Source organism: Mustela nivalis, assembly GCF_964662115.1.
Source record: "Mustela nivalis genome assembly, chromosome: 3".
Lineage (NCBI taxonomy): Eukaryota > Metazoa > Chordata > Mammalia > Carnivora > Mustelidae > Mustela > Mustela nivalis.
In genome coordinates this window covers 129,791,759-129,815,951 of record NC_139022.1, presented here as the reverse complement: position 1 = coordinate 129,815,951, position 24,193 = coordinate 129,791,759, and the positions used below count along the sequence as shown (strand labels likewise).

Sequence of the window (24,193 nt, the reverse complement as noted above, 5' to 3'; positions counted from 1 at the left end):
ATCCAAAGGGGCACTTGCACCTGAATGTTTATAGCAGTGATGCCCACAATAGCCAAACTATGGAGAGAACCTGGATGCTCATCAACAGAAGCATGGATAAAGAAGATGTGGTATATATATATATATACACAATGGAATACTATCAAAAGAATACCGTGGATGGAACTAGAGGGTACCATGCTAAGCAAAATAAGTCAATCAGAGAAAGACAATTATCATATGATCTCTATGATACGAGGAATTTGAGAGGCAAGGCAGAGGGTCGTGGTAGGTAGGGAGGGAAAAAATGAAACAAGATGGGATCGGGAGGGAGACAAACCGTAAGAGACTCTTAATCTCATGAAACAAACTGAGGGTTGCTGGGGGATAGGAAGGGGAGGGAAAAGGTGGCTGGGTTAATGACATTGGAGAGGGTTTGTGCTATCATGAGTGCTGTGAAATGTGTAAGACTGATGATTCTCAGACCTGTACCCTGGGACAAATAATACATTATATGTTAATAATAAAAAAGAATATATCATAGTAGTTTGGAATATGAGTAGGGGAATTTACCCTTTCTGATCACCACTTCTGTGGGGAATGTCTGGGGCTTTCTCTTCCCAAGGTAAGTCACAAACCATGAGCCACACCCATAGGATCATAGCTCTCTCACCATCCCGCTACTTGCATGAGTTTATGTGTGTGCACACACACATAGCCCACCAGTTATGTGAACATGTTCATGTATTTGAGCATACTTGTGTTCTCTCTGCTGGATCGAATGCAGAAACTGCAGCATCAACCGCAAATGCACATCTTTTGCATGTCTAGATTTACATAATTTGCAATATACAGTGCAAGCTGAGAACTGGTTCTTCACTCATTCCATAATTGGGTCTTTTTGGTGGTATTCATTCTTTGGTCACAATAGCTCCTTTCAATCCTAACTTTATTGGACAAGTGTGTCCTGACATGATGCTTCCCTTACATATAGTGTCTATCGGGTGCTGCTGGGACATTCTAAAGTCATGAGAGGTGAAAATCATTAAGCTTGTCACCAAATGATTTGCTTACTTTAGGAGAGTTCCCACTCATTTGAGAGGTGCTACATAATCTAACTGGGCAGAGGTTTTGTATGCTCAACCTCTGTTTTTCCAGTACTAATACAAGATCTGGTAGATGGCAAGCTCTGAGCAAATGTTTCTTGGAAAATGACGAAAAGGAATGAAAGGTGAATAAGCCTGGTTGCCCATATTTAATGGTAAAGTGGAAAGAATTTACGAGGATTTGGAGATGAGACCAGCCTGGGTAGGAATTCAAGTCCTTTCACTCTCACAGGCAAACTCTTTCTGATCTTGAGTGTCTTTTACTTGAGGAATATGGTAAGGATTAAATAAGTACTAAATTTTTACAGAGCTTAGCATAATGTCTCTAGCAGATATGTATTGAATATTAAATGAATAATGTTTACCATAATGTTTACCATGTTTCATGTTTAAAGCCAATTTTTAAATTAATTATCCTTCATACAAAATACCTAAGAGAACATTTAATAATTACTGTGAAGTTTATATATAATATAATTTGTGATATATATGCTAACTCTTCTAGTGATGATAATTAACAAAAGCAAAAACAATAGTATCTACTGTTTACATACCACTTACCATGTGTCTTGTAGGGTACTAAGGACTTCTATGGGTTATTACATTTCATCTTTAAAACAGCCCTATGAGGGAGCTGTAGTTGTATCATTGCTTTACAGATGGATTAAGTAGCTGCACAGTCATATACCTAATATGTGACAAGTTTGAGCTCCAACTCAAATCTTCCCAACAGCAAGTCCCAAGTTCTGAAGCTTTCTGTTGCTTCTTGCAAAAGCTGAGATTCTACAAACTGGCTCTTACTAATAGATTATATATGTATGTATGTATCTGAACCCAATGAAACTACACACACACGTCCTTTTAAGTTTTATTTATATTTCTTAGTTCAAGAATTACACACTAGCCAACATTATTATATATTTACATGCTGAAACTGGCTGTAGTAAGTTTAAATTCAAGAAAATAATTCTTATGTGCTACTCATTTATAATCCTCATTTGTTACTATCTCATGTATCCCAGAGATTTTAGTAGTTCTGTTTTTAGAAAGACATGAAAATAGATGCAATGATATTCACTTGTGTTTTGCATTTTCTAGCCATTGGAAAATGTGCATTATGTGCATATTAAGAAAGGCTACAAGGTAATTAGTAAGGCTGATAATCACTACATTGTGAAGAAACTAGAATATCATTTTTTATAAAAGGACAATTCAGAACTGTGCAGGGACAATATTCATAACAGAACTATTTAAACACCCATGCAAATAAAATTTTGAAAATGCGATGGATTTAAATCATTGGCAACTTTGTTTGGAATAATTATGCTTAAAGTGACCATGGTTGAACTCAAATTGCTGAACAGAAAAGGAAGAGATACAAGCTGATGGAACTCTCAACTTGTTCCAGGTGCTACAAGGACACACACATGGGCATCAGATTAGGAGACAGTTGACAGGAGAGAAGACAGTTGGTTTTGAAAGTTAAAAAACACAAAGTTTTGTCATCATTTTGGATCTATTTATGTTTATCACAAAAGAACTTTTCAAAGCAAATTAAAATCTGATGTCAGAATTTTGCATATATCCACAGAAATGTTTTAATTTTCACATAACTAATAGATTATTTAAGGGTGTTGCTGCTTTTTTTTTTTTAATGATTTCTTTAGGGCAGTATCTTAATTCACATTCTGTTGGCTCCTTACTAGTTTTTACAATGTTCCTAGTGTATTTGGAAAATATTTTTTAAACCTTTGGTGTAAAGCAGTCTTTTTTTTTTTTTTAAATTTTCTCCCATTTTTCCTTTTTTCTTTCCTTTTTTGTTTTTTAATAATTCTGGAGTCTTTGGTTAAAAGGAATAATACTATCTAAGGACAAAATGCTATTATTAAAAAAAAAGTCTGTGTGTATTATGTGTAATAAATTTCTGGAACAGGTATGAATAATAAGCACTTTTATTTCCTGTAGTGCCATCAATATAAACTTTTACTCTTTTAAAATTGAGATTTAAGTTACAACCTTTGGTTTCTTGAACTCTGACATATAAAAAACTCTACCAAGTTATCAATGATCACTTCTGCTTTTCCCATTTCCATTTCTAAGGCTATCTCTTGGTGGTTACATTGACTACATAAACACTACAGCATTTCCCATAAAGGGGATGAAAGTGGGAGCAAGTGAGTGGAAAGTGAGAGTATGTGTGTTTAAATGTGTGTGTGTGTGTGTGTGTGTGTGTGTATACACGCATGTGCATGTACATGTGTGTGGCTGTGTGTGTGACAACAAATTGAAACCCTTCTGTCTGGGATCCCAAACCATTTATGCAAAAGGGTGTTTAAATTACTCTGCTGGGGCACTGCAGTAACTGTACTTAGTAAAAAATAAATAAAAATTAAGAAAAAATTAAACAATTATTTGTATCTATTGACTAGTCATTTACAGCATGTTGAATTATTTACATAATATTATAACACATGAACTTAAGCCATAAACAGAATTAGCACGTTGCCTTACCATAAAATACAAATTAGAAGTTAAAAATATTTAAGAAATCTGTTTTAATATTTACACACGCTCAGTGAAAGTTATGATTGCTCACATTACATGGACTCTGTACACTTAGCAAAATGGCATGATTGCTACAGTTAAGAGTATTTGCCCTAACCAACATGGTGGGGTTTAGTTATTTATTTATTTTTTTTTACCTCCTTCAAGGAGGAATTTTTTTTAATCATTTTCTGTTTTCTTAAGACTTTGTTTTTAAATCACCAATAGACAATGTTATTTGTTTCCTTGAAAAAGAGAGCAAGTAGACAAGCAATGTGAGAACTAGTTAATTCCCGATGTTCTGAGGTACAGTACTATTGTAGTGTCAAACTGTGCAATGGTTCATAAGAACTGTAGGCATTGATCTGCTGATAGAGAAATGCTCAGGACCCTGTATTACTAGTTTCAATATGTTGATTTGTTGGCTGCCAATTAAAAATACTCATACACTGGTTTAATGAAGGAAATAAAACATATTAGCTTACTCCTTTTGTTTTCCAACATATGAATGCATATATATGTATGTATGTTTACATGGATCTATATATACACATATATACATGTAGATATGTTGTAAGACCTGTCTTTATTGATTGTTTTGCTGTTTTTGTTGTTGAGGATGAATTTAATCATAAAACTGGAACACAGTTACCTATCGAAAATGGAAATTGTGTTAGTTGTCAATTTAGTGCAGGTCTTGCTTAAAATGAACATGATTCATTTTCCCACTGCATTCCACTGAACTTTCTCTATGTGTTGTGCTTTTTTATAAGCTGACAGACTTTTTGTGTTCCTAATGCTAGAATGTAAAGTCTTTTGGTTCATAACCATTTTTATTATTATTATTATTATTATTATTATTTTTACTTAGCACTGCTTTTGAAGACATGAGAAGAGAAAAGGTCTAGATGGCACTGCTTAAGTATTTTCCCCTGTTATTAAATTGCAGTAGAAAGAATTGTAACATTCCTTATGCAAACACATGATTATGTTGCATGAGTTTTCAATTCTGAAAATGCATTTCATACCTACTAGCAGTCATGTACAATATATATATACAGATTGAGATCAAAGGTTTCATTTAGACTGTGCATTTTAGAGTCAGAATTTGCCTATGAATTTCACAAAGATGAAAAACACCTTAATTGCTGGCTATCTGGCTGTTTCATAATCAAAAGAAAACTATATATATATGTATAAAGTGATAGTAATACCATATCAGAATTGCCAAAACACATTTTTGTGGTCCTTAAATTTAACCACTGGATATCAAGCTGACTGGTCTTCAAAGATTTATGAGATCTAGCACCCCTCCCCAACCCGCCCTCAATTTGGTGACTACAATCCAATTCAACTACAATAAAAATAGAGTTAAAATTAAATTCTACATCTACTGATATCTCTGGGCAGGATGAATCAGTCGTTTCTACCTATGTGGCTATTGAATGCCAATATATGAATTTTGCTCTAGAGCATCTGTATCAAGCTCCCATGTTTCTCCTTTTTCTGTTTTGTTTTGTTTTGTTTTGTCACTGTGAGCAGAAATGAATCCCTGGTCACATGCTTTTGAGGCTCATGTTGCAAAATTTCGTGTCTCACTTTGATCTAGATTACTGTGGTGACTTCCCTGGACATTGAAATTTTGTTGTAACCATAAATGACAATATCAAGGATTTTTATGGCTTTTATGATAATTGCAGATAAGAGCCCATTTCTAGACTTGGGCTCTGAGTTGTCTCTAGAAAAACCTTTCCAGAATGGAATTTGGAGTTGTGCACCTGAGTTATCGATATGCTCCTTCCTGATATATGTTACTCAAACTTTAACCCCTGGCAACAAGGGACAGGCACCTTTATTAGAGTGATGCCCTAAAATGATTGCCTAGGAGAAATCGTATCCCTGGAGAAGCTTGAGGAATTTCTACTCTGAGCCTATGAACAGAAACTTAGTTGGATTCTGCCCAAAGACCATACTCAGAGGTGTTCAAGTGTATAATCAAAAAATAAAGGCCAGAGTTCCCTTTGCTGGTGAAGGAGAAAAAAAATACCTCCCATCTTGGAGAAAATTTAGAAAACTGAATGCTAAACCCTTTTTTTACCCCCTCTCTCTGAAAATTGGAATAGGAGGGCATCAGAACTCCATCATATTCCAAGCTGCTGAATTATTAGGGGGGAAAAACCATACATTTAATCCACAGGCAAATACTGGCCTTGGCTACTATGCACAATTAGGGATGTTACTTTGAAAAATAAGTGTTTTTGTTTTTAAAATAGAAATAGCAAAGTCATCCTCCAAGAAAAAATTCAATCAAATCAAACTTTAAGGAGAAATTAGCGATTCACTATTTTCTCCAAGAAAACAAAGTATGAACCTCACATTGATAGAAATAAAATATATTAGCTTATTCTCTTTCCTGTCTTACATATGAATGCATATGTCCAATTAGTATAGAAAACATCACACTGGCATAATTCAAAAATTGGATAAAAACAATACATCATGCCTGCCTATCAGTTACATATTTTTCTATAATATCGACTGAGGCTCATAACATTCATCATGTTAATGTGGCTTTGTTTTTATCCTATGCTACACTACTTTTCATATTTTCTCTCATTAGGTCAATTGCAATATACACTATATAAGCATCCTTAAAAAGTCAAATCCAACAAACCCACAAACTAACTCTACTTGTGCACATAATCCTTTAAGTATTGTTTGCTATGAAAAATACAAAGGTGAATTTCGCTGCACATAAGGAAATGTAGTTCAATCAATCTCTTCAAAGCCTTACTTTGTCTGTCTCCTAAGAATATAATCAGGATTTCAGAAACAAGAAAAGCTGGAAAGGACCATTAATCCTTTAAAGAAACGAACAAATCCTTCTTTTGAAATACCCTATTAAATTCAGAAATAAACTTACAGGGAAATGTTGTAGAGACAGCTGACATTGTCTGAGAGGATCAACCTGTTTGCTAGCTTTGTCTGTGCTCTATGTTAGTGTATTTGAATGACTCGCAATCTAACCTACATCTAAGATACTTCTAATTTTGCTAACTTTTTTTATTTTGTGGTTGTCTTTTGATTAGATAAACTGTAAAAACTTCTTTAGATCTGCTATCAAAAGCTTGTGAAGTTGGGGGAAAAAAATCTCTCTCACTGGACCTTTTGCTGTGTACAAAATATGTATAAACCAGATGCTGCGTGGGGCTGATAAGGGTCATGCTGCTCATTTGCTTTAATTTTGTTACAACAGTCACTTCTGTTTTCACTCTGCTCTGGATTATTAACTCTTATTTTAACCACCGAGGAAATAGCTTTTTAGAAACATTTCTTGGCCACCATGCATGATAATGTTCAGCAGTCCCGTTTCTAACTGTCACAATGGAAGACATCAGTGTTGACTCCCTAGGCTCAAGCAGAGACTGGCCAAATTGGTTACCGAGTCTTTGTCTGCAGTCTCCCTATCCCCTTTGAACTACTTGAGAACCTTCTGGAATCCAGTGGGAATTATCTTCCCATGACACCATTATCACCTTAATAAGACCAGGCATAGACCATCTTCAGTAAGCATGTTTGCATGGCATTGCAAATAATGTTTCATAAGCACAGTGCCATCTCAACAGCAGGCCAACGTTAGAAATGAAGATGGGGAGTATCTGGGTATGACCACTTCTCAGAAAAATGACTGGCAATGCTACTGAGCCCTCTAAGAATGTCTTCTAAATAATTGCCCTCTGTATAGCCTGCACACTAGGCAGATAAAGTGGAACACTCAGACACAGTCTTGCCAACATGTATACAAATCACTTGCATTTCAAATGGAAAACCACAAGGACCTAGTGTTTACTTAGCAGAAGCAACCCAAATGGTATGAAATGGACCACAGGATAGGCCAGCAACTAAGGTATTTTAGCATCACTTTTGTCCTGGATTGATGTGTTTTCCAAGTCCTACGTCAGGCTGTACAACTGGTTTGAGGAGGAATCTAGTCCTTGCTTCCCATGGGAGGCTATGTTTTAGTTCACATAATAAAGCCAATAGACGATGTTGAAGAAGGAAAAAACCACTGGGAAGAATATGCGGGACCACCGATCTATGGCATTCACATCAGTCAAGTCGGGGATGGTGATTTTCAGTTGGGAGGCGCGTCTCCGCAGGCGGCTTTTCTTCTGTGCCACGTGTCGTTCCAGGGCATTTCGGCCGAAACTATGCCTGGGCAAGCCGGCTTTCCGGTACTGGATGCTGGTGGCATCATAGGCCAGCATTGTGCTCCTGGGGTCTCCAAGTCCCATCACGGCCTCAGATGTGGCCATTTCATTTTTTATCTCAAGAGTGCTCAGTAAAATGTTCTCATGTGGGTCCATCTGCAAGGAAGAAGAATCAGAAATGATGATCAAAATGGGAAGTCTTTATTGGTGCTAATTATAGAAGGCACTATGATATGTGGGCTAGGTTGCATTTATCAGCGTGGCCAAGAGAACTGGTTTTGAGATTACATTATCTGAGAGGGATTACAAACAGATATGACTCATCATTTGACAACCATCATGGCCCCCAAATCTGTGTGTCATTTAGAGCCATTTGAGATCACTGACGATCATCAGGTTGTGCTCTGAGATGAGAATATAGTTTGATCAAAGCTCAAGTCTCACAGTTTAACTATCTCATAGATATCTTCCAATGGGTTCCTAATGGGTATAATTTTGATGCCCAAAAATCAGAGGTACTCTGACATTCACCATGCTAATGATCATCTTTCCAAAGATCTGTCAATTACCAAGTTGTTTCAAAGTGGTCATTCAAGAGATGAAGAAGGAAGAGGAGCATACTAGCTGGGTGTGTAGGTTTAGGAGCCAGGTGTCTGGGTGTAAATCTTGGTTCTGCCACTTACTACTTAAATGACAGTAGGTGAATTCCTAATTTGAACTGTGGCTCCATCACTGTAAGCTACACAAGCTTCAGTGTCTCCATCTATTAAGTGGTATGACAGTGTAACCCTAGAGGATTTCTGTAATGACATCATGATATCATAGACTGTTGCTAGTACCATTTTCGTTGCTTCTACTTAGGGGCATACAGAGAATTAGAAGTCATGACACTATAAAAAATTTACAGTTCTGATATGAATACATACAAAATTAAACTGTACTAGGCATGAACTAGTAGTAAGGGATTAATTACTGAATCGTGCTCATAATAAGAGCTTAATTACAGATGAATTCATGATAAAACCAGAACTAAAAACAGTAGATAACACTTGCTATATATGCCAGAGACATTTTCAGGTAACTTCATTCGATTATGCTTCTTAATACCCACAGTTACAAGATACCACCTTAAATTTGCTATGTCAATATAAAGAGGGTAAAAGAAGAGTTTTGACAATAGCAATTCAGGCATCATGTGATTTTGCCAAAATGCAGTTGCACTCAGAACAACAAGGAACTTGAAAATTAGCAGCTGGGCAAACTGTGCCTGGACGAGGGCTGAGTGGGGTGAGAGACTGACTTGAGAGGGGAGGGAGGGAGGCAGGTTTCAAGAAGAAGAGAGTCAGTCCAAAGCTGGTTACACGAAGTGGGATTCTGGGCCTAGGGAGTAGAATTAAGGTGGTCAGTAGACAGGGTGACCCTTTCTCTCTCGGGTGATTTCTATTTGGCTAAGCTAAAAGAAAAGAATGAACACTGACATCGTGATACCTAAATACTAAATGACCATGTAAAGTTTTTTTGTTTGTTTGTTGTTTTGTTTTGTAAAGAAGGAGAGATTTGTGTGTCTTATTTTTAAGAGTTCTCCACTGCTATAGACAATAAAACCTAGATGTAACACATTATTATTAATAACAGAGTACATTTATTTTGGTGGAGAATCAGGATATGCCAATTGCCAGTGAAATTTCAAAATATAAAATAAAAGAAAAATGGTCAATAGTAGATAATGATGATATATGGAAGCAAGGGATATAACCAAACACTTAACTGGAAGATAAAGTGTTTTGAGCTTCATGAATTATGCAATAAGTAAAAGTAAGCCTGCTAAGATTATATACTAACAATTAACTTTCAAATGCGGTTTAATGACCCTGTATTATAAATTAAAATCTAAAATCTCTTGAGAAATAAAAGCTATAAAATACACTAGAACCTAGTAATCGACCAATTAATCTCTGTCCACTGATTAGACATTCTGTATGTTTGGTTTATGGTAATATTTTGCTTAGTGGACATATAAGTTTCTAAGATTTGGAAATGAAACCCAATAAATGTTGAAACACTTCTGTCAAGGAAGGGCCAGGTAATGGCTTTAGTGATGGATCCAATGGCTCCAGGGAAGAAAGCAAATATTCAAAGGCATGTACCAGGTACCAGGGTTTTGTGGAAACTTGCTGAAGTCTCACAACCAACTTTTGAAAAGGAATTCTTTCCTAGGTCATCGGTAAAGGTGTTCACCAAATTTCACAAACTCACATATTTACTAAATGGTAGAGGTGAAACCCAAACCTTGATTATTAGAGTGCACAGCATGGGGGAGAGAAGTATGACTTCACAATCCTCAAGAAAAATGAAGCTGATGGACGAGGGGAACCTAGCACCCTCATGATTTCAGACTGGGTGCTTATTTTCTGTCCTCTTCTGGGTTGTTAACTCTTATTTTTACTACCTGGAAAATAACTGAGTAGCAAAATTTCTTTGGCCACTCTGCATAACAATGTTTAGGAGTCTCCCTGTCTCTAAGCACCAGCATATTTGCTCTTCTATTGAGAATAGTTATGATTATCTATCAGACTTGGCGGAGGTAAAAATACAAGTCAATAATAATAAGCATTATAAAAGTAACAGGAGTATAGCAACCCTTCTGGGTCCCCTCCCTCTTTGGGAGTTTTATACTATCACTCAATAAACTGCTTTGCTGCCAACATAAATAAATAAATAAATAAATAACAGGAGCAGTGGACTCTTACTATGGAAACTTTGTTCTAAGTTGGATAATTCAACTGATTTCAGTGGGTTTCTATATTGTTATCTATGAAATTCAAGATTTGTTAGATTATTCTTGAAGCTTTATTATTTACTTATTTATATTTTTATAAAGATTTTTATTTATTTATTTGAGAGAGAGCACAAGCAGGGGACATGGCAGGCAGACAGAGAGGGAGAAGCAGACTCCCCACTGAGCAAGGAGACTGATGTGGGGCTCGATCCTAGGACCCTGGGATCATGACCTGAGCCAAAGGCAGATGTTCAACTGCCTGAGCCACTGATGTGTGCCTATTGTCTATTTTTTAATAAAAAAAATTAAAGAAATATATCTATGGAACACTAGTGTGTGTCTGGCACTGTGCCAATATCATCACAGTGCTGAAGAAGATGGCGTTTCTGCTGGTCTGGCTGCTGGTCCAATAACAGTCTCCAGAAAGAATATTTGACTTAGAGTAAGAAGATTGGCATTCTGGCTGTTCTGTTTGTTATTTTTGACCTTGGAAAAGTGATTCATTCATTCATTCATTCTTTCATTCAGATTTTATTTATTTATTTGAAAGAGAAAAAGAAAGACAGAGTGGAGAAGGAGCAGAGGGGGAGGGGGAGGGACAAGCCAACTCCAGGCTAAGGGTGGAGCCCAATGCAGGGCTCAATCCCCAGACCCTGAGATCATCACTTGAACCTAAACCTGGAGTCAGAGGCTTAACTGACTGAGCCACCCAGGTGACCAGAAAAGTGATTTAATTCCTTGAAGCTAGTTTTCTTCAGCTGTGAGAATAGAGTTTTGAGAGATTAACTGAGATAGGTATGTGGAAAGGACTTGGGAAACAGAAGTACCAGGCAAGCAGATTGCCATGACAGGCTACAAATGCAGGGGATACACAGATGCTAGTGGGCTGGGAAAATAGATTAAGTATCTATGCTTAAAAAAACAGTAAGGATATTGTTCTTGCAGTGTTTGTGGAGTAGATACAGGTGATGAGCTTTCTGTAGGTGAGCATCATCATCTCAGCACTGCTGGAGATCTCAGGCTGAAGTGGGGGAGGGGTGGGGGTGGATTGAACCTGTGCATCAGTTTATAAGGTGCTCAAAGTTGTGCTACATTAGGATACTTCAACCTCAAAATCTGACTACCTGGATAGTCTCAATTAAGGTCACTAATAGTCAAGGAATACATGAACTTGAATTAAAAAACAAAATAATGCTTTTCCAGAAAACTCTCAGCCTTCACCATGGGGCTGTATAGTGGAGACATATAAAGTATAACCACCTTCATTTCTAATTTATTTCCCAATTAACAGGAACAAGAAGAAGGCAGTTCAAGCAGGTTGTAGTTTAATAGGTTGTACATCAGAGTTAAGCCCTAAGACACTGCTCTGATTACCCCACCTTGTCCTTCTCTGAAAAACCAGTTTTTCTCACCATTTTCTCATGTCCTATCTAAAGCCTTCCAGGTAATGCCGACCTTTTTACGTGCCTCCTCAGAAATGAGCTGCCTCTCTTCCCTGACTCCACACCACAGCATCCACTTCCCCAACTTGCCTTGGAATCACCAGTTCTGAGGACTTTTTTTTTTTTTTTAGGTACACAATCATGGCCTAATTAACACCTGGAACTGTGTCAGTTTTCTACTAAAAGGGAAGATACAGTACAGTGTTTCCAAGTTCTAATTCTGGACTCAGACAACCCAGGGTTTGATTCTGGGTTGAACCATGCACTAGCTTTGAAACCATGGGCAGATCATTCAACTTCTTTGAGTTCATTTTTCTTACAGGTAAAGTGGGGGGAAATGCCAACATCCGTCTCCTGGAGTTGTTTGAGAGGACTAAATAACACAGCCCATGCAAAACACTTAGGACGCTTTGCACAAACTAAACACTCAAAAACTCATGACTGATCTTGCTTTTAAAAAGCAATAAATATTCATTAAATGAATACATTTGATCTTCCACTGCCATTCTTTTTTTTTTTTTTCTTTTAATGCCATGGAATGTATGAGCAAACCAGAGCTTTGAATTCATCAGATTATTTAATTTTGCTTTGATTAGTGGCTTCAGTAAAGGGCTGAGAACAAGGCTTAGTACAAAGTAAACACTAAACATGTTTTTGTTATAATGCATAATACATTTATTAAATATAATAAATAAGTCTAGGCTGAGTTACTTCTGAATGTTGAGGTGAGATGAGTAGCAGCTGCCTTTCATTTCATAGGTGGAGAGGGGGCACAAGTCTTCATGGATTCACAGATCCACCAGCATCTTCCTGACTACCAAGGAAAGAGGGAGCTGTCTCCATTGCTGGTGTGGCAGAGCAGGGAAAGGGTCTGGCTTGTCTTTTTTCATGGCTCTTCAACATTCCACCATAATGCTCATCATTAAGATCATCTGCTTATTATTTGTCTGCCCCACCAGACTACACTTCTTGGTAAAGGCAGAGACAAGGTCTGTCTCTTTCATCGTTGTATCCCCGAGCACTTGGCATGGTGCCTGGCACATAGTATGCTCAATAAATAATGCTGACTGAGTGAAATTAATTTTGTGACCCTTAGTAACTCAATTTCCTCTGTGAGTCATAAATAAGGTGGATTTGGGGGGGCCTGGGTGACTCATTTGGTTAAGGGTCCGACACTTGGTTTTGGCTCGTGTCATGATCTCAGAGTCCTGAGATCAAGTCCCATGTGGGACTCCATGGTTTTCAGCTCCGGCTTTGTTTGAGATTCTTTTCCCCTCCTTCCCATCCCCTGCCCGCCCACTTTCCCCCCTAATTCTGTGCATGCACACTTGCTCTATCACTGGCTCATTCTAAAATGAATGAATAAATTAAAAAAAAGTCTTAAAAGGTGGATTTAATTTTGTAATACCAGTCTGAAGATTGGAACTGCCGGAGACTACCTCTCGAATTCCCTTTCTGCTCTAAGGTTTTGCTCTCGATTTATATAGGTCTCTTGCTGGAGTGTCATGCTCAGGTGTCTGAAATCTGGAAACAGATGTGCCATAGTGCCCTGGCCATTTACATGATGGATGCCTCGTTCTGCCCCCAGAGAAGGGAGCTTAGTGAGTAGCCACTTGAAGCCAGGACAAATCATATCACATATTGACCTCTCAGTTATCCCAGTGGCCCTGTGGGCCAAGTACTGATCTCATATTCAGAAAATAAAGCACAGAGAAGTTAAGAAACTTAACATATGTTCACACAGTGAATTGGGGCAAGAATTAGAACCTGTTCTTTTGGGGGCCCCTGGGTGGCTCAGTTGGTTAGATGTCTGCCTTCGGCTTGGGCCATGATCTCAGGGTCCTGGCATCGAGCCCTGCATCAGGCTCCCTGCTTGAAAGTGAGTTGTTTCTTCCTTTCCCTCTGTGCCTCTTTCTGCTTGTGCTTGCTTGCTCTCTATCAAATAAACACAATCTTCGAAAGAAAAAAAAAAAAAAAGAATCTGGTCTTTTTTACTGTGTTGTGCTGAGGTACAGCAGTAGCCCCCAAACCCATGTGTACTCTACAACTCATCAAAGAGGGCCTTCTCAGTGCATGATAGGGGCAAGTCATCTGAAGGCTTGCAAAATTTTCCTTAGTGAGGAATAAATAAGAGTGTCTGTATTTACATATGTCACAAAGATGACAGCTGTTGTAAAATCTTGTTAACTGCAATGCTTTCACCTAAGTAGAGTAGACATCTGTGGTCTGACTATTCATCAGCCCTCCCAGAGACAATTTCTAACTAGGAACCAACACTCTCAGTATCTCTTTGGTTTGGTGGATGGTATAGTCTGTTTCAGTGGTTTCCAAACTTTTACACGTATCAGAATCCCTTGGAAATGCCATTAAAACAGAACGGTCTCTGGGCCCCACTCCCAGAGTTCCCGTGTTAGTATGTCTGGAATAAGGCTCGACAATCTGCATTTCTAACAAGATCCCAGGTGATGCCAGGTTGTGGGGTTGAATTCACAGTTGGAAAACTATCAGTCTATTGGAAGCAGCAGAAGGGCATGACTTTAAATAAAGAAGAAGCAGAGGCCTTGAGAAGTGAAGAAAAAGCTGAAGTTCTGACTACAGTCTACACCACCACGTTGAAAAGCAGCTTTCATAGAGAGCATATGTGAGCTCCATTTATTATTTTCTGGAGGTAGGCACTGTTGTAAGGCTTTACACTTATTACATTCTTTGTAATAAGTGCAATAAGTAAGGGCTTTATACTTAATATTACAATTGTAATATTTCACTTTGGACAATAACCCTATGAGAAAGTTATTTCTGATATTCTCATTTTGAAAATGAAAATTTTCAAATGAAAGAATCCAAAATTCCCATATTGGATGATTAGTGATCTGCCCAGAGTTGATATGGAATGTGCTAGCACTTCTTCTATTTGTTCCAAGGTTCCTACTTCTAATGATCAAACAATACAATTGCATATCTTGAGACTTTCTTCAATGCCATCTTGAAATGCAATCTCTGTATTGTGGTGTATTTAGTGCAGACATTCCAGAAAATGCAAAGAATAGCAATTGTCATGTGCTTTAGCTCATCTTTGAAACTGGGTCTCCACACAAACCTTTCAGGCTTGCCCAGGTGGATTTCCTAATTGCCTTTTTCTTCACTTGACCAGTGAGACACAGGAGAAAACACTAAACTCTTTTTTTCTGATTAAGATATTAACAAGACCTAGCTTCCCTTACCAGAAAGATCATGTAGCAATCTCTATTGCTCTGGAAAACATAATAAAATATTTATCAAATTTTCATGTCTTGGCATTTTTACTTACTCAAGCTGTGAGAAATTTGTTGGTAGCAGTTAAAACAAGAGCGAGAAGGAAGCAAAAGTAAATGAAGGGAAAGAAAAGGAAAGGAGACTAGTGAATAAACTGTCATTCTCTGCAGATAAACTGCTTTAGCAAGAGCTATGCCAAGGCCTTGTTTTAGTCCAAGAATCTATACTGTTTGCTTTCTCATCTTGAACTTTAACTCACAAGTGCCCCTTCCTGACCACAAGGGCTTTTGGAGAGACCCTATTAAGCAGGCCAGTGTGAATAAAGTCTTCTGTTTTCCATTCAACAATCTCTCTGAAAATTGTGCCTTACCTGGAGTTATTTTGCTTTTTAATCAAGAAGGAAAGGCTGAAATTTTTGGAAACAGACTGATTTATTTACTCCAGCATTCCAGAGCCTCTTGTGAATGATCCTCTGTGAATAAGGCAGTTTGCACACTGATTCAGTCATTCTATTGGGCAGAAGGATGGACTTCTCTGCTGACTTATTTCCCAGACTGACCACTGTGCTGATGGTTCAAACAAGGGTAAATTCATGTTAAACGTTGGGATTCAGAGGTTTTCTCTTCCTTCTTTCCATTTCTCATCCCAACATTTTTTTTCCCCCATGCTTTGGTTAACAGAGTTCAGTTTTGCTTTAAAGGTATCACATTAAACAATGAGGAGCAGACTTTATTTTTATATAATTTGTGAATTCCAGTTATAGTTTCAGGTTTCTTGCTCCCTTTTCTGCACCTTTCCCATTGACAGATGTGTCCTCTGGAAGAATGTCCTTGTCCTATAATCTTATATAGAAAAACAAATCAATCCCTCTGTGGCCCAGCAGCATTGCACCCTTCTCTTGGGAAGTGAGAATGGGTCTCTTTTAAATCCCACTTCACCACTCCTATCATCAAGAGAAGAGTGAGAAATTGTAAAACTCCAAGAAATTCTAGCTCTGCAATTTCCAATGGCTGTGATTAGTTGGATAGGAGATCTTGCTTTATCTTCCATGAAGTGATACTGTGACCTGAGTAACTTGAAATGCTAAGGCAATGAACTGTTAACGCTCTGGGAATATCCAAAGTACTCTTTTCAAAGGAAAAACACTCAGAAACCACCTAATATGCATTTAATATTCTAAGAGGGAAAAGAAAGTTCACCCAACTAGAATATGAAATGGAGAATCTAAGAGAGCAAGAAAAGGCTAATATCTTTGCCAATCCCTCCACCAAAATAAATGGAGAAATAGTAACCAAATCTGGAGTTTAGATCTGGAACAGAAATACTGGAAAATACAGATGAACTAACTACCCAGGGAGTTGCAGGAGGGTGGTCATTTTTAAATAAAAACTGTAAGAAAAAAAAAAAAGGACTGAGATTTCTACTCTTTTTTTATTCTTTTATGCTATTGTGAAGTGTTCGAAATCTTACAGCCACATTATGAGATAAAGTTAGTCCTATTAGCACTTCATAAACAACCCTTCCTGTCAAAATCCAGAAGTTCGTAAGTAGCTTAAAGTTTTTTAAGTATAAAGCAATCATTTAAATTTATGTTCGCAGATTCAAATCCTATACTTTCTCTACTATTTTCACATGAGGAGAAATACTTACAGAAAGGATATGGGTAGGTATAGTTATTGCTGTTTAGTTTTCCAATTTTTAATTTTTCATAGGTAGATCACAGGAGTGCATATCTCAAGGTTTACTTAGTCAGCTGATTTACTGTTAAGGAAATCTTACTCTGTGGTCATCACAATGTGATAAGATTCTTCTCCAGGCACACACACACACACACACACACACACACAAATCCATCCAGCGAGTTGGGTGAATCATGTGAGTTCAATGAGGTTTTAAGTTATTCCTTCAAATGATAACGAAGTTTTTAGATGAAATAGTAAGGATAACTCAGGAACAAAAAGAGAAGAATATGATGTTTCTCTGAAAAGGACCCCAGAGGATAAGGCTTTTATAAAACTTGTGATTAATACAGGATCATGAGTAAGAAGACCTCCAGCAAGCATGAGCCACCAAGTGAACTGAGGGTCCTGCTCTTTCTGGTCCTTCTCATACATCCCTTTCAACACCCACAAGCAGACTGGAAAGAACACTGACTTCAGTGATGAGAGCTAGTTCTAATCCTTGCTTGCTCTGGGCCTCAGTGTTCTTTCTTGCTCTAGAAAGTCTAGGTGGACTTAGGAGAGCCTTGCTACCCTCCTCCACCAGGTAAAATCCTCTATTACCAACTGAGCCCTCCTTCCCAGCAGCCCCCCATCCCATGATAGCAAACATGAAAGCAGAGATTGTATCTTATTGCTTACATATTCCCAATGCTGACCACTATACTTGATACAAAATATTCAAAATAAAACTTGCTAAACGGAATTACTAGTGGGTTAGACTAAGTCTAGGATCATACATTCAAATCTGGCTAGGGAGATCATACAAAGGTGTGAAGCAGGTGTAATGGAGAATAGGAATAAGTTGGCCCTGTAGTAAATGAAACTAAAAAATACAGGCCTGCCTGAAGGACATTTAAATCCAAATTTTTAAACATCACTATAGTGGTCAAAATCACATCTAAGGGTTCAGCCTATGGTCTTCTATATCAGTCACTGTAGGTATCATTTATACAAATGTTGTCTTTCAGTTCCATTTAATCTATAATTATGAATAGCTTTATTGCCTTTTCAAAAAAACTCATGGCATAACATAGGAACAATACATAGGGAAAAATCTGCCTAGCAAAAATTCTGTAGGTCTGGGGCTTCCTTCAAAACTGTGGTCTAATTGGACATAATAGAAAAACAAAAACAGAAACTGTGATCTAGACCCAATGCTAGTATTATATTCATTTTCCTAACTGTGTAGGGCCTTGTGGTGAAAAATTCTGCAGTATCTCTCTGTTCTTGAACTTCCTAGGTAGGCTTCTTAGTTTTTTGTGGCTTAATCTCTTCTAGGCCTTTTACTTTCACAGAATCAAATTTATTTTTCTTGGAAAATGATTCCTTTCTATATATGTGTTAATTTATGTGGAATTTATTAAGAATGATATGTAAATGACAGAGCTCATGTATTTTTAAAAATAATATCTGGATTGAGATTGAAGGACGAATGCTCAATTTAGGGGAAATGAGACTACATTCAAATTGCTACATTAAATAATAAAGTAAATTAATAAAATATATAATGAATTGACTAATTTCTTTTGGAAGGCTGATAGAATTCTCTCTGGGTTCCTCTTCCCAATTTAATAAATAAAGCTACTGTTTCAACCGAAGTTGAAAGTCAGGAGTTGTTTTAATTGCATGGAAAAAATATAAAAGATTGGAATTATACTCAAATTCCCTGAAGCTGGAAGAAGAGAAGGAAACTGTATCCACCATATGTTAATTTTAATGGACATTTCTTCCATCCAAAGGAGGGACTTGCCTTGTATTACTGTACATCTTTAGGATGTGTGGAATGGAGCCAGGTTTAAAATGAGCTTATATAAACTCTGAGTCTTATTTCGATAAATTTTGAGGTAGATGTGAGAATTTGCCCATCCAGTCCTGATAATTCAAAGATTTTAACACCTGGAAACTCAGGTCCTGAGAGGTAAAGGTTTGTTCCAGTTCAATTTCCATCTGAATAATTAACTCCAGTCCCAGGCTGGAGAGAAACAATTGATCTAATCTTCTTATTAGCTGGTTCATACAACTCAAAGCATTCTGGGTGATGACTTGCTAAAGATTTTTATACACACCATGTAACCAGTAATTCACAATTTCCCAATCCATTTTTAACTAATACCAATAGAGAGCATTTGTTTTGGTTTCTTTCTGCAAGCTGCAAACATACCAGTCAAGTGTTTCTAATGCACAGGCATAGGGAGAGGGAGAAAAATGGATAAACTTTACCAAAAGGGAGCTACATTTTCCCTCTGGGGTTTCCACATGTTGTCAAGGGTGATAACAGTGCATGTTCCTAAGAGGGAAGAGGGGTGGCTTTTCTAGCTTCCAAAGCCCAGAATAGTGAATAAAAATTGTGGCAATCGATCAGGTCAAATTTCAAGACTCACTGGCAGGTTATATTTGACTTAAAGATTGTGGTCCATAATTACCCCAGGTTGTTGGAAGACCCATGGTTTTCTCTTGCTACTAGGTTTTGAAACCCATAAGGTGGAGTTTAGGCATACAGAACCACACATTGCTTTTTCACTTCTGTGTCAGAGGGAAATAACCATCTGCTTCTATTTGTCATCTAAAAGCAAAGAAGTCGAGTTTTAGTTTCTATCCTCATCAAGGCACGAGTGTTTTAATGCAGTTAAAAATCTGAGAGTTCCCTCCCCATCTATGATATTGACTCAGAAAAGAGAATTAGCCTATTCTAATCAAACAAACAAAAACAGACAAACCATCTAGACTATCAGCAGCTCCACTTCCATATATTAGAGACACTTTCTCCCTCCAAAGAACATTACCCACTGTCTCCTATTGTTTTTCATTTAACTTGGCGAGGAGCCAAAAAGCTGACCTAATGCAGACCAGATAGGCAGGATTCCAGTGAACACAGAGCAAAAGGGTAACAGAAAGGAGCAGCATATTCATCTCCACAGAGATGCCAGGAACACAGCCAAGGATCTTTTCTTCTATGGATTTAGAGTTTCATTTGGTTCTTGAATGGCAGGGGGCATGAAAGTGGTGCTGCAGTGGGTCTCTTGAACAGAGGTGGGCTGGAGGGGGAGAGTGCATGGGTTCACACTGATTACCAGATCCTCTGAGTGGGAACTGAGACACATTTTTAGCACTGAACAGCACTGGATCTAGTAACTGTGCTTAAAGAAAGGCACCAGTGAAAAGTGACTCAGCAGAAATAAAAAAGTGGTATAGTCCCCATAACTTAGAGTGTGTGCTTATAAGTGTGTACCCACGGTATACAGTAAGAGCAAAATAACTGATGCTAAGGGAAGTATGATTACAGAACAAATGCCTTCATAACAAATATGAATGGCAAATATCTAATTACAACAAAAGTATTTATAAGCTCCACACAGTTTCTTAATAGGACCATGGACTTTCTAATGTTTGTGTCATCAGATAATAGAGAGTAGGGGATCCATAGTCATCCTTCCTTACTCGTATGTAGCTTGTATCTTTCACAGCTTAGTTCAAAAATGTTCCCTCCATTGGGAAGTCCTCCTTGACCATACCCCACTCTGTCAGGTCCTCTGATATATCCTCTCACGGCAATGAAGATGTTTCCCTCACTGTCTTGGTTTTTGCTTATATTATTTCCATAGATGCTTGTTGGAAGTGTATCCTCCCTTTAAGATGTGGTCATTGTGAGGGCAAGGAGCATGTCGGAGAGGGACGCAAGAAGTATCCATTGAATTCACAGGTAATACTTGAGGTCAATGTTTAGTGGGCCCCTATCCTGTATTCCAGGTCCTTAAAAGCACTGTACAGGGATTGTGGCATGTATTCCTTGCCACGCTCCTTTAGGGTAGCTTCTCTTATTAACAACTCTCGGGGGGTGGGGGTATGGACATTGGGGAGGGTATGTGCTGTGGTGAGTGCTGTGAAGTGGGCAAACCTGGCAATTCACAGACCTGTACCCCTGGAGATAAAAATACATTATATGTTGGGGCACCTGGGTGGCTCAGTGGGTTAAAGCCTCTGCCTTCAACTCAGGTCATGATCCTAGGGTCCTGGGAACAAGCCCTGCATTGGGCTCTCTGCTCAGCAGGGAGCCTGCTTCCCCCTTTCTCTCTCTGCCTGCCTCTCTGCCTACTTGTGATCTCTCTCTGTCAAATTGAATAAAAAAATTCTTTGAAAAATACATTGTATGTTTATAAAACAATAAAAAAATTAAAAAAACAAACTCTCATTTCATCGATAGGCCTGCTGAGACTAAAAAGCTAAGTCACTTGCAGAACGTAATGCGATGATTAAATAAGGGATCTGAAGTTTGCCCACTTCACAGGGATCTGAACCCAGACAGTCCTATTTCTGAGTCACCACACTGAAGCTGGAGGGTACAATAGGATTGATATGTCCCCTTGAGAGAGTAAAGTTCCCTCTTGTTTTGAGGGGAGACATTTAGGAACACGTGCATGCGCCGTGCGGCTGAAGGAACGGTGACGAGAATGGGGCAGGGACGGTGGGCAAACAAGAGATGATGGTCTGAGTCCGGAAGTTGGAGGGAGGAATAAATGTGGCCCTGGGCCTTTATAAAAAGAGACTCAGGCTTATCCAGAAAGGGAAGAGAAAGAAAGGGGGAAAGGTAGAGAGGGGGGCCCCCTTTGTCTACACAACATTATATTCAGTAAGTACCCAGTTAGACAGCTTGAGGGAGCTCATCTGTTCCTTCTGGACCTTGCCTGCCAACTTTGACTTGACTTCATATTGGGAAGAGTCACTTTGTGCAATGAGAGGTACTCACGTTACATTTTAAAATAAGCTAGTACAAATATCCAAACCCTTTGCCTGCAGACTGTAGGAACTCTCAGGGTAAACCTATAAACATTCATCTTCTCTTGGCTTGAGGCACTAGTGGGCTCTGAAGCCACACTGCTTGGGTAAGAGGCAGACTGGGGTTAAAGGAAAGGTCACACCCTGCAATTGCACTCCTGGGTATTTACCCCAAAGATACAGATGTAGTGAAAAGAAGGGCCATCTCTACCCCAATGTTTATAGCAACAATGGCCATGGTCGCCAAACTGTGGAAAGAACCAAGATGCCCTTCAATGGACGAATGGATAAGGAAGATGTGGTCCATATACACTATGGAGTGTTAAGCCTCCATCAGAAAGGATGAATACCCAACTTTTGTAGCAACATGGACGGGACTGGAAGAGATGATGCTGAGTGAAATCAGTCAAGCAGAGAGAGTCAATTATCATATGGTTTCACTTATTTGTGGAGCATAACAAATAGCATGGAGGACATGGGGAGTTAGAGAGGAGAAGGGAGTTGGGGGAAATTGGAAGGGGAGTGAACCATGAGAGACTATGGACTCTAAAAAACAATCTGAGGGGTTTGAATTGGCAGGTGGGTGGGAGGTTGGGGTACCAGGTGGTGGGTATTATAGAGGGCGCAGATTGCATGGAACACTGGGTGTGGTGAAAAAATAATGAATACTGTTATGCCGAAAATAAATAAAAAATAAATTTAAAAAAATTAAAAACTTGGTTAAAGGAGGGACCAATTATGCAAAATATATACATACACAGGAAAAAAAGAAAAAAGGAAAGGTCGCAAAGCTCTGTGATCTTGGGCAGGATATTTAACCTTTCGGAGCCTCAGTTTTCTCAATTGTAAAATAGGTAGAACAGTGTCAGCCTTATTGGGTGGTTGTGAGGATTAAATGAGAGAATTCATAGAAAGGACCTAAAACAGTATCCCATAGGATAAACTCACAGAACAGTAACTTTCATTAGAGAGGAGAAAGTTCTAAGTCATGGACAGATGAAGGTCACAGAGACTCTGGAGAGAGCATAATAAAGATAATGTGGAAGGTTTCATGAGACGTTAGGTAGAAATAAAGGAATTGAACTGTTACATCATGGCCAGGAGAGATTTGGGATGATAAAACCAGTTTTTGAACTAAAACAGCTGTGGCAGTGGTGACAAAGGACCACACAGCACTTGGTCAGCTACTCTTCAAGAAACAAATGAATGTAGCAAGACAGCCGTGCAACTCTGTGTTACAGCCCTTTGGTAGGGAGCTTCCTGTTGGTTTGGGGCTGTGTGAATTTTCTAGGTTCGGTCATCCGGGAAAGTATGTAATGTTGAGAACTCTCATTATTCACAGGCCTAATAAAATAATATTTCTTCCTAATGCTTAATTTTGTTTGGTTCTTCATCCTTACTGTGGGGGGAGGCAAAAGGCAATTCAAAGTGTTCCATTTTGTTGTTTGCCAGAAGGATAAGAAATTTGGGGAAGAGAGAGTTTGCACTCATCAGAAAAGGTAAGTTTTCAGATTTATTTCTATCTTCTCTTATGGGAAATGAGGCACTTTCCCAAATTAAATGCGTTTATAATGAGAGTTTCATTACGATGTAGAGATAATATGAAATTACATTCTGTACATCATCTTTGTGCAGCACTATTTTAGATTTCAGTGTAGATAAGAACACCTATATATAGTTAGCTAAGTCTTAAAGGCATGAGTTTTGAAATCGGCTTTGTATTCTGGCTTCTTTACTGGACCCCTGGTCAAGTTCCATAGCTTAGTCGAGCCTTAGGTGTCTCATCTTTAAAATCAAGTTATAGCACCTCATCTTTAAAAAGCACATTATACAATAATTTGTTTTAAGCTGGAGACAAGATACTTAAGGAGCCTACCAGCATGTCCTGCATATCATTAGGTGTATAACAAAAGGTAACACTGTTACAATACTTAAAACTCTAACATTTCTCAACTGGGAAAGAAAATGTAAATTCACTGTGTTTACATAGGGTAAAACTAATCCTTTGTATTTCCCCATTAACCTCTGTAGTGGATTGTGGTTGAATCTATCCCACCTGTTGTAACAATGGGAGAGACAGATCCTAGTCATGGGCCTGATTGCTATAAACCAGTCTTGCTACTCCCCCTCCCCTTACCAGGGAATGGTCCAGGAATGGAAAGGCGTAATGTAACTGAACCAATGAAAAGAAAGGAAAGGTTTATTGGAGTCTTTTGGATTAAAAAAAAAAAAAAATCCCCAACTTTCCTTCTGGATGTGTATAAAGAAACATGGATCCTTGTTGTTACTGGAAGTCCAAAATGAGATATCACTGACAAGATTTTGGCTGGTTTGCTTGATCTCTCTCTCTCTCTGTCTCTATCTCTATCTCTCCCCATGCCTCTTT

General features: G+C 38.3%; 1 protein-coding gene across 5 annotated transcripts in view; it reads right to left on the bottom strand.

The window, feature by feature from the left end:
* Positions 1-1,941: 1,941 nt before the first annotated feature.
* GABRB2 (gamma-aminobutyric acid type A receptor subunit beta2) overlaps positions 1,942-24,193 on the bottom strand; it is a 243,787-nt gene continuing 221,535 nt past the window's right edge. For all 5 annotated transcript variants that reach the window (XM_082724355.1, XM_082724354.1, XM_082724357.1 and 2 more), the window contains one exon: positions 1,942-7,996. In XM_082724355.1, coding sequence (XP_082580481.1) covers positions 7,649-7,996 — 348 coding nt within the window. In that variant the 3' untranslated portion in view covers positions 1,942-7,648. The remainder of the gene's footprint in view (positions 7,997-24,193) is intronic.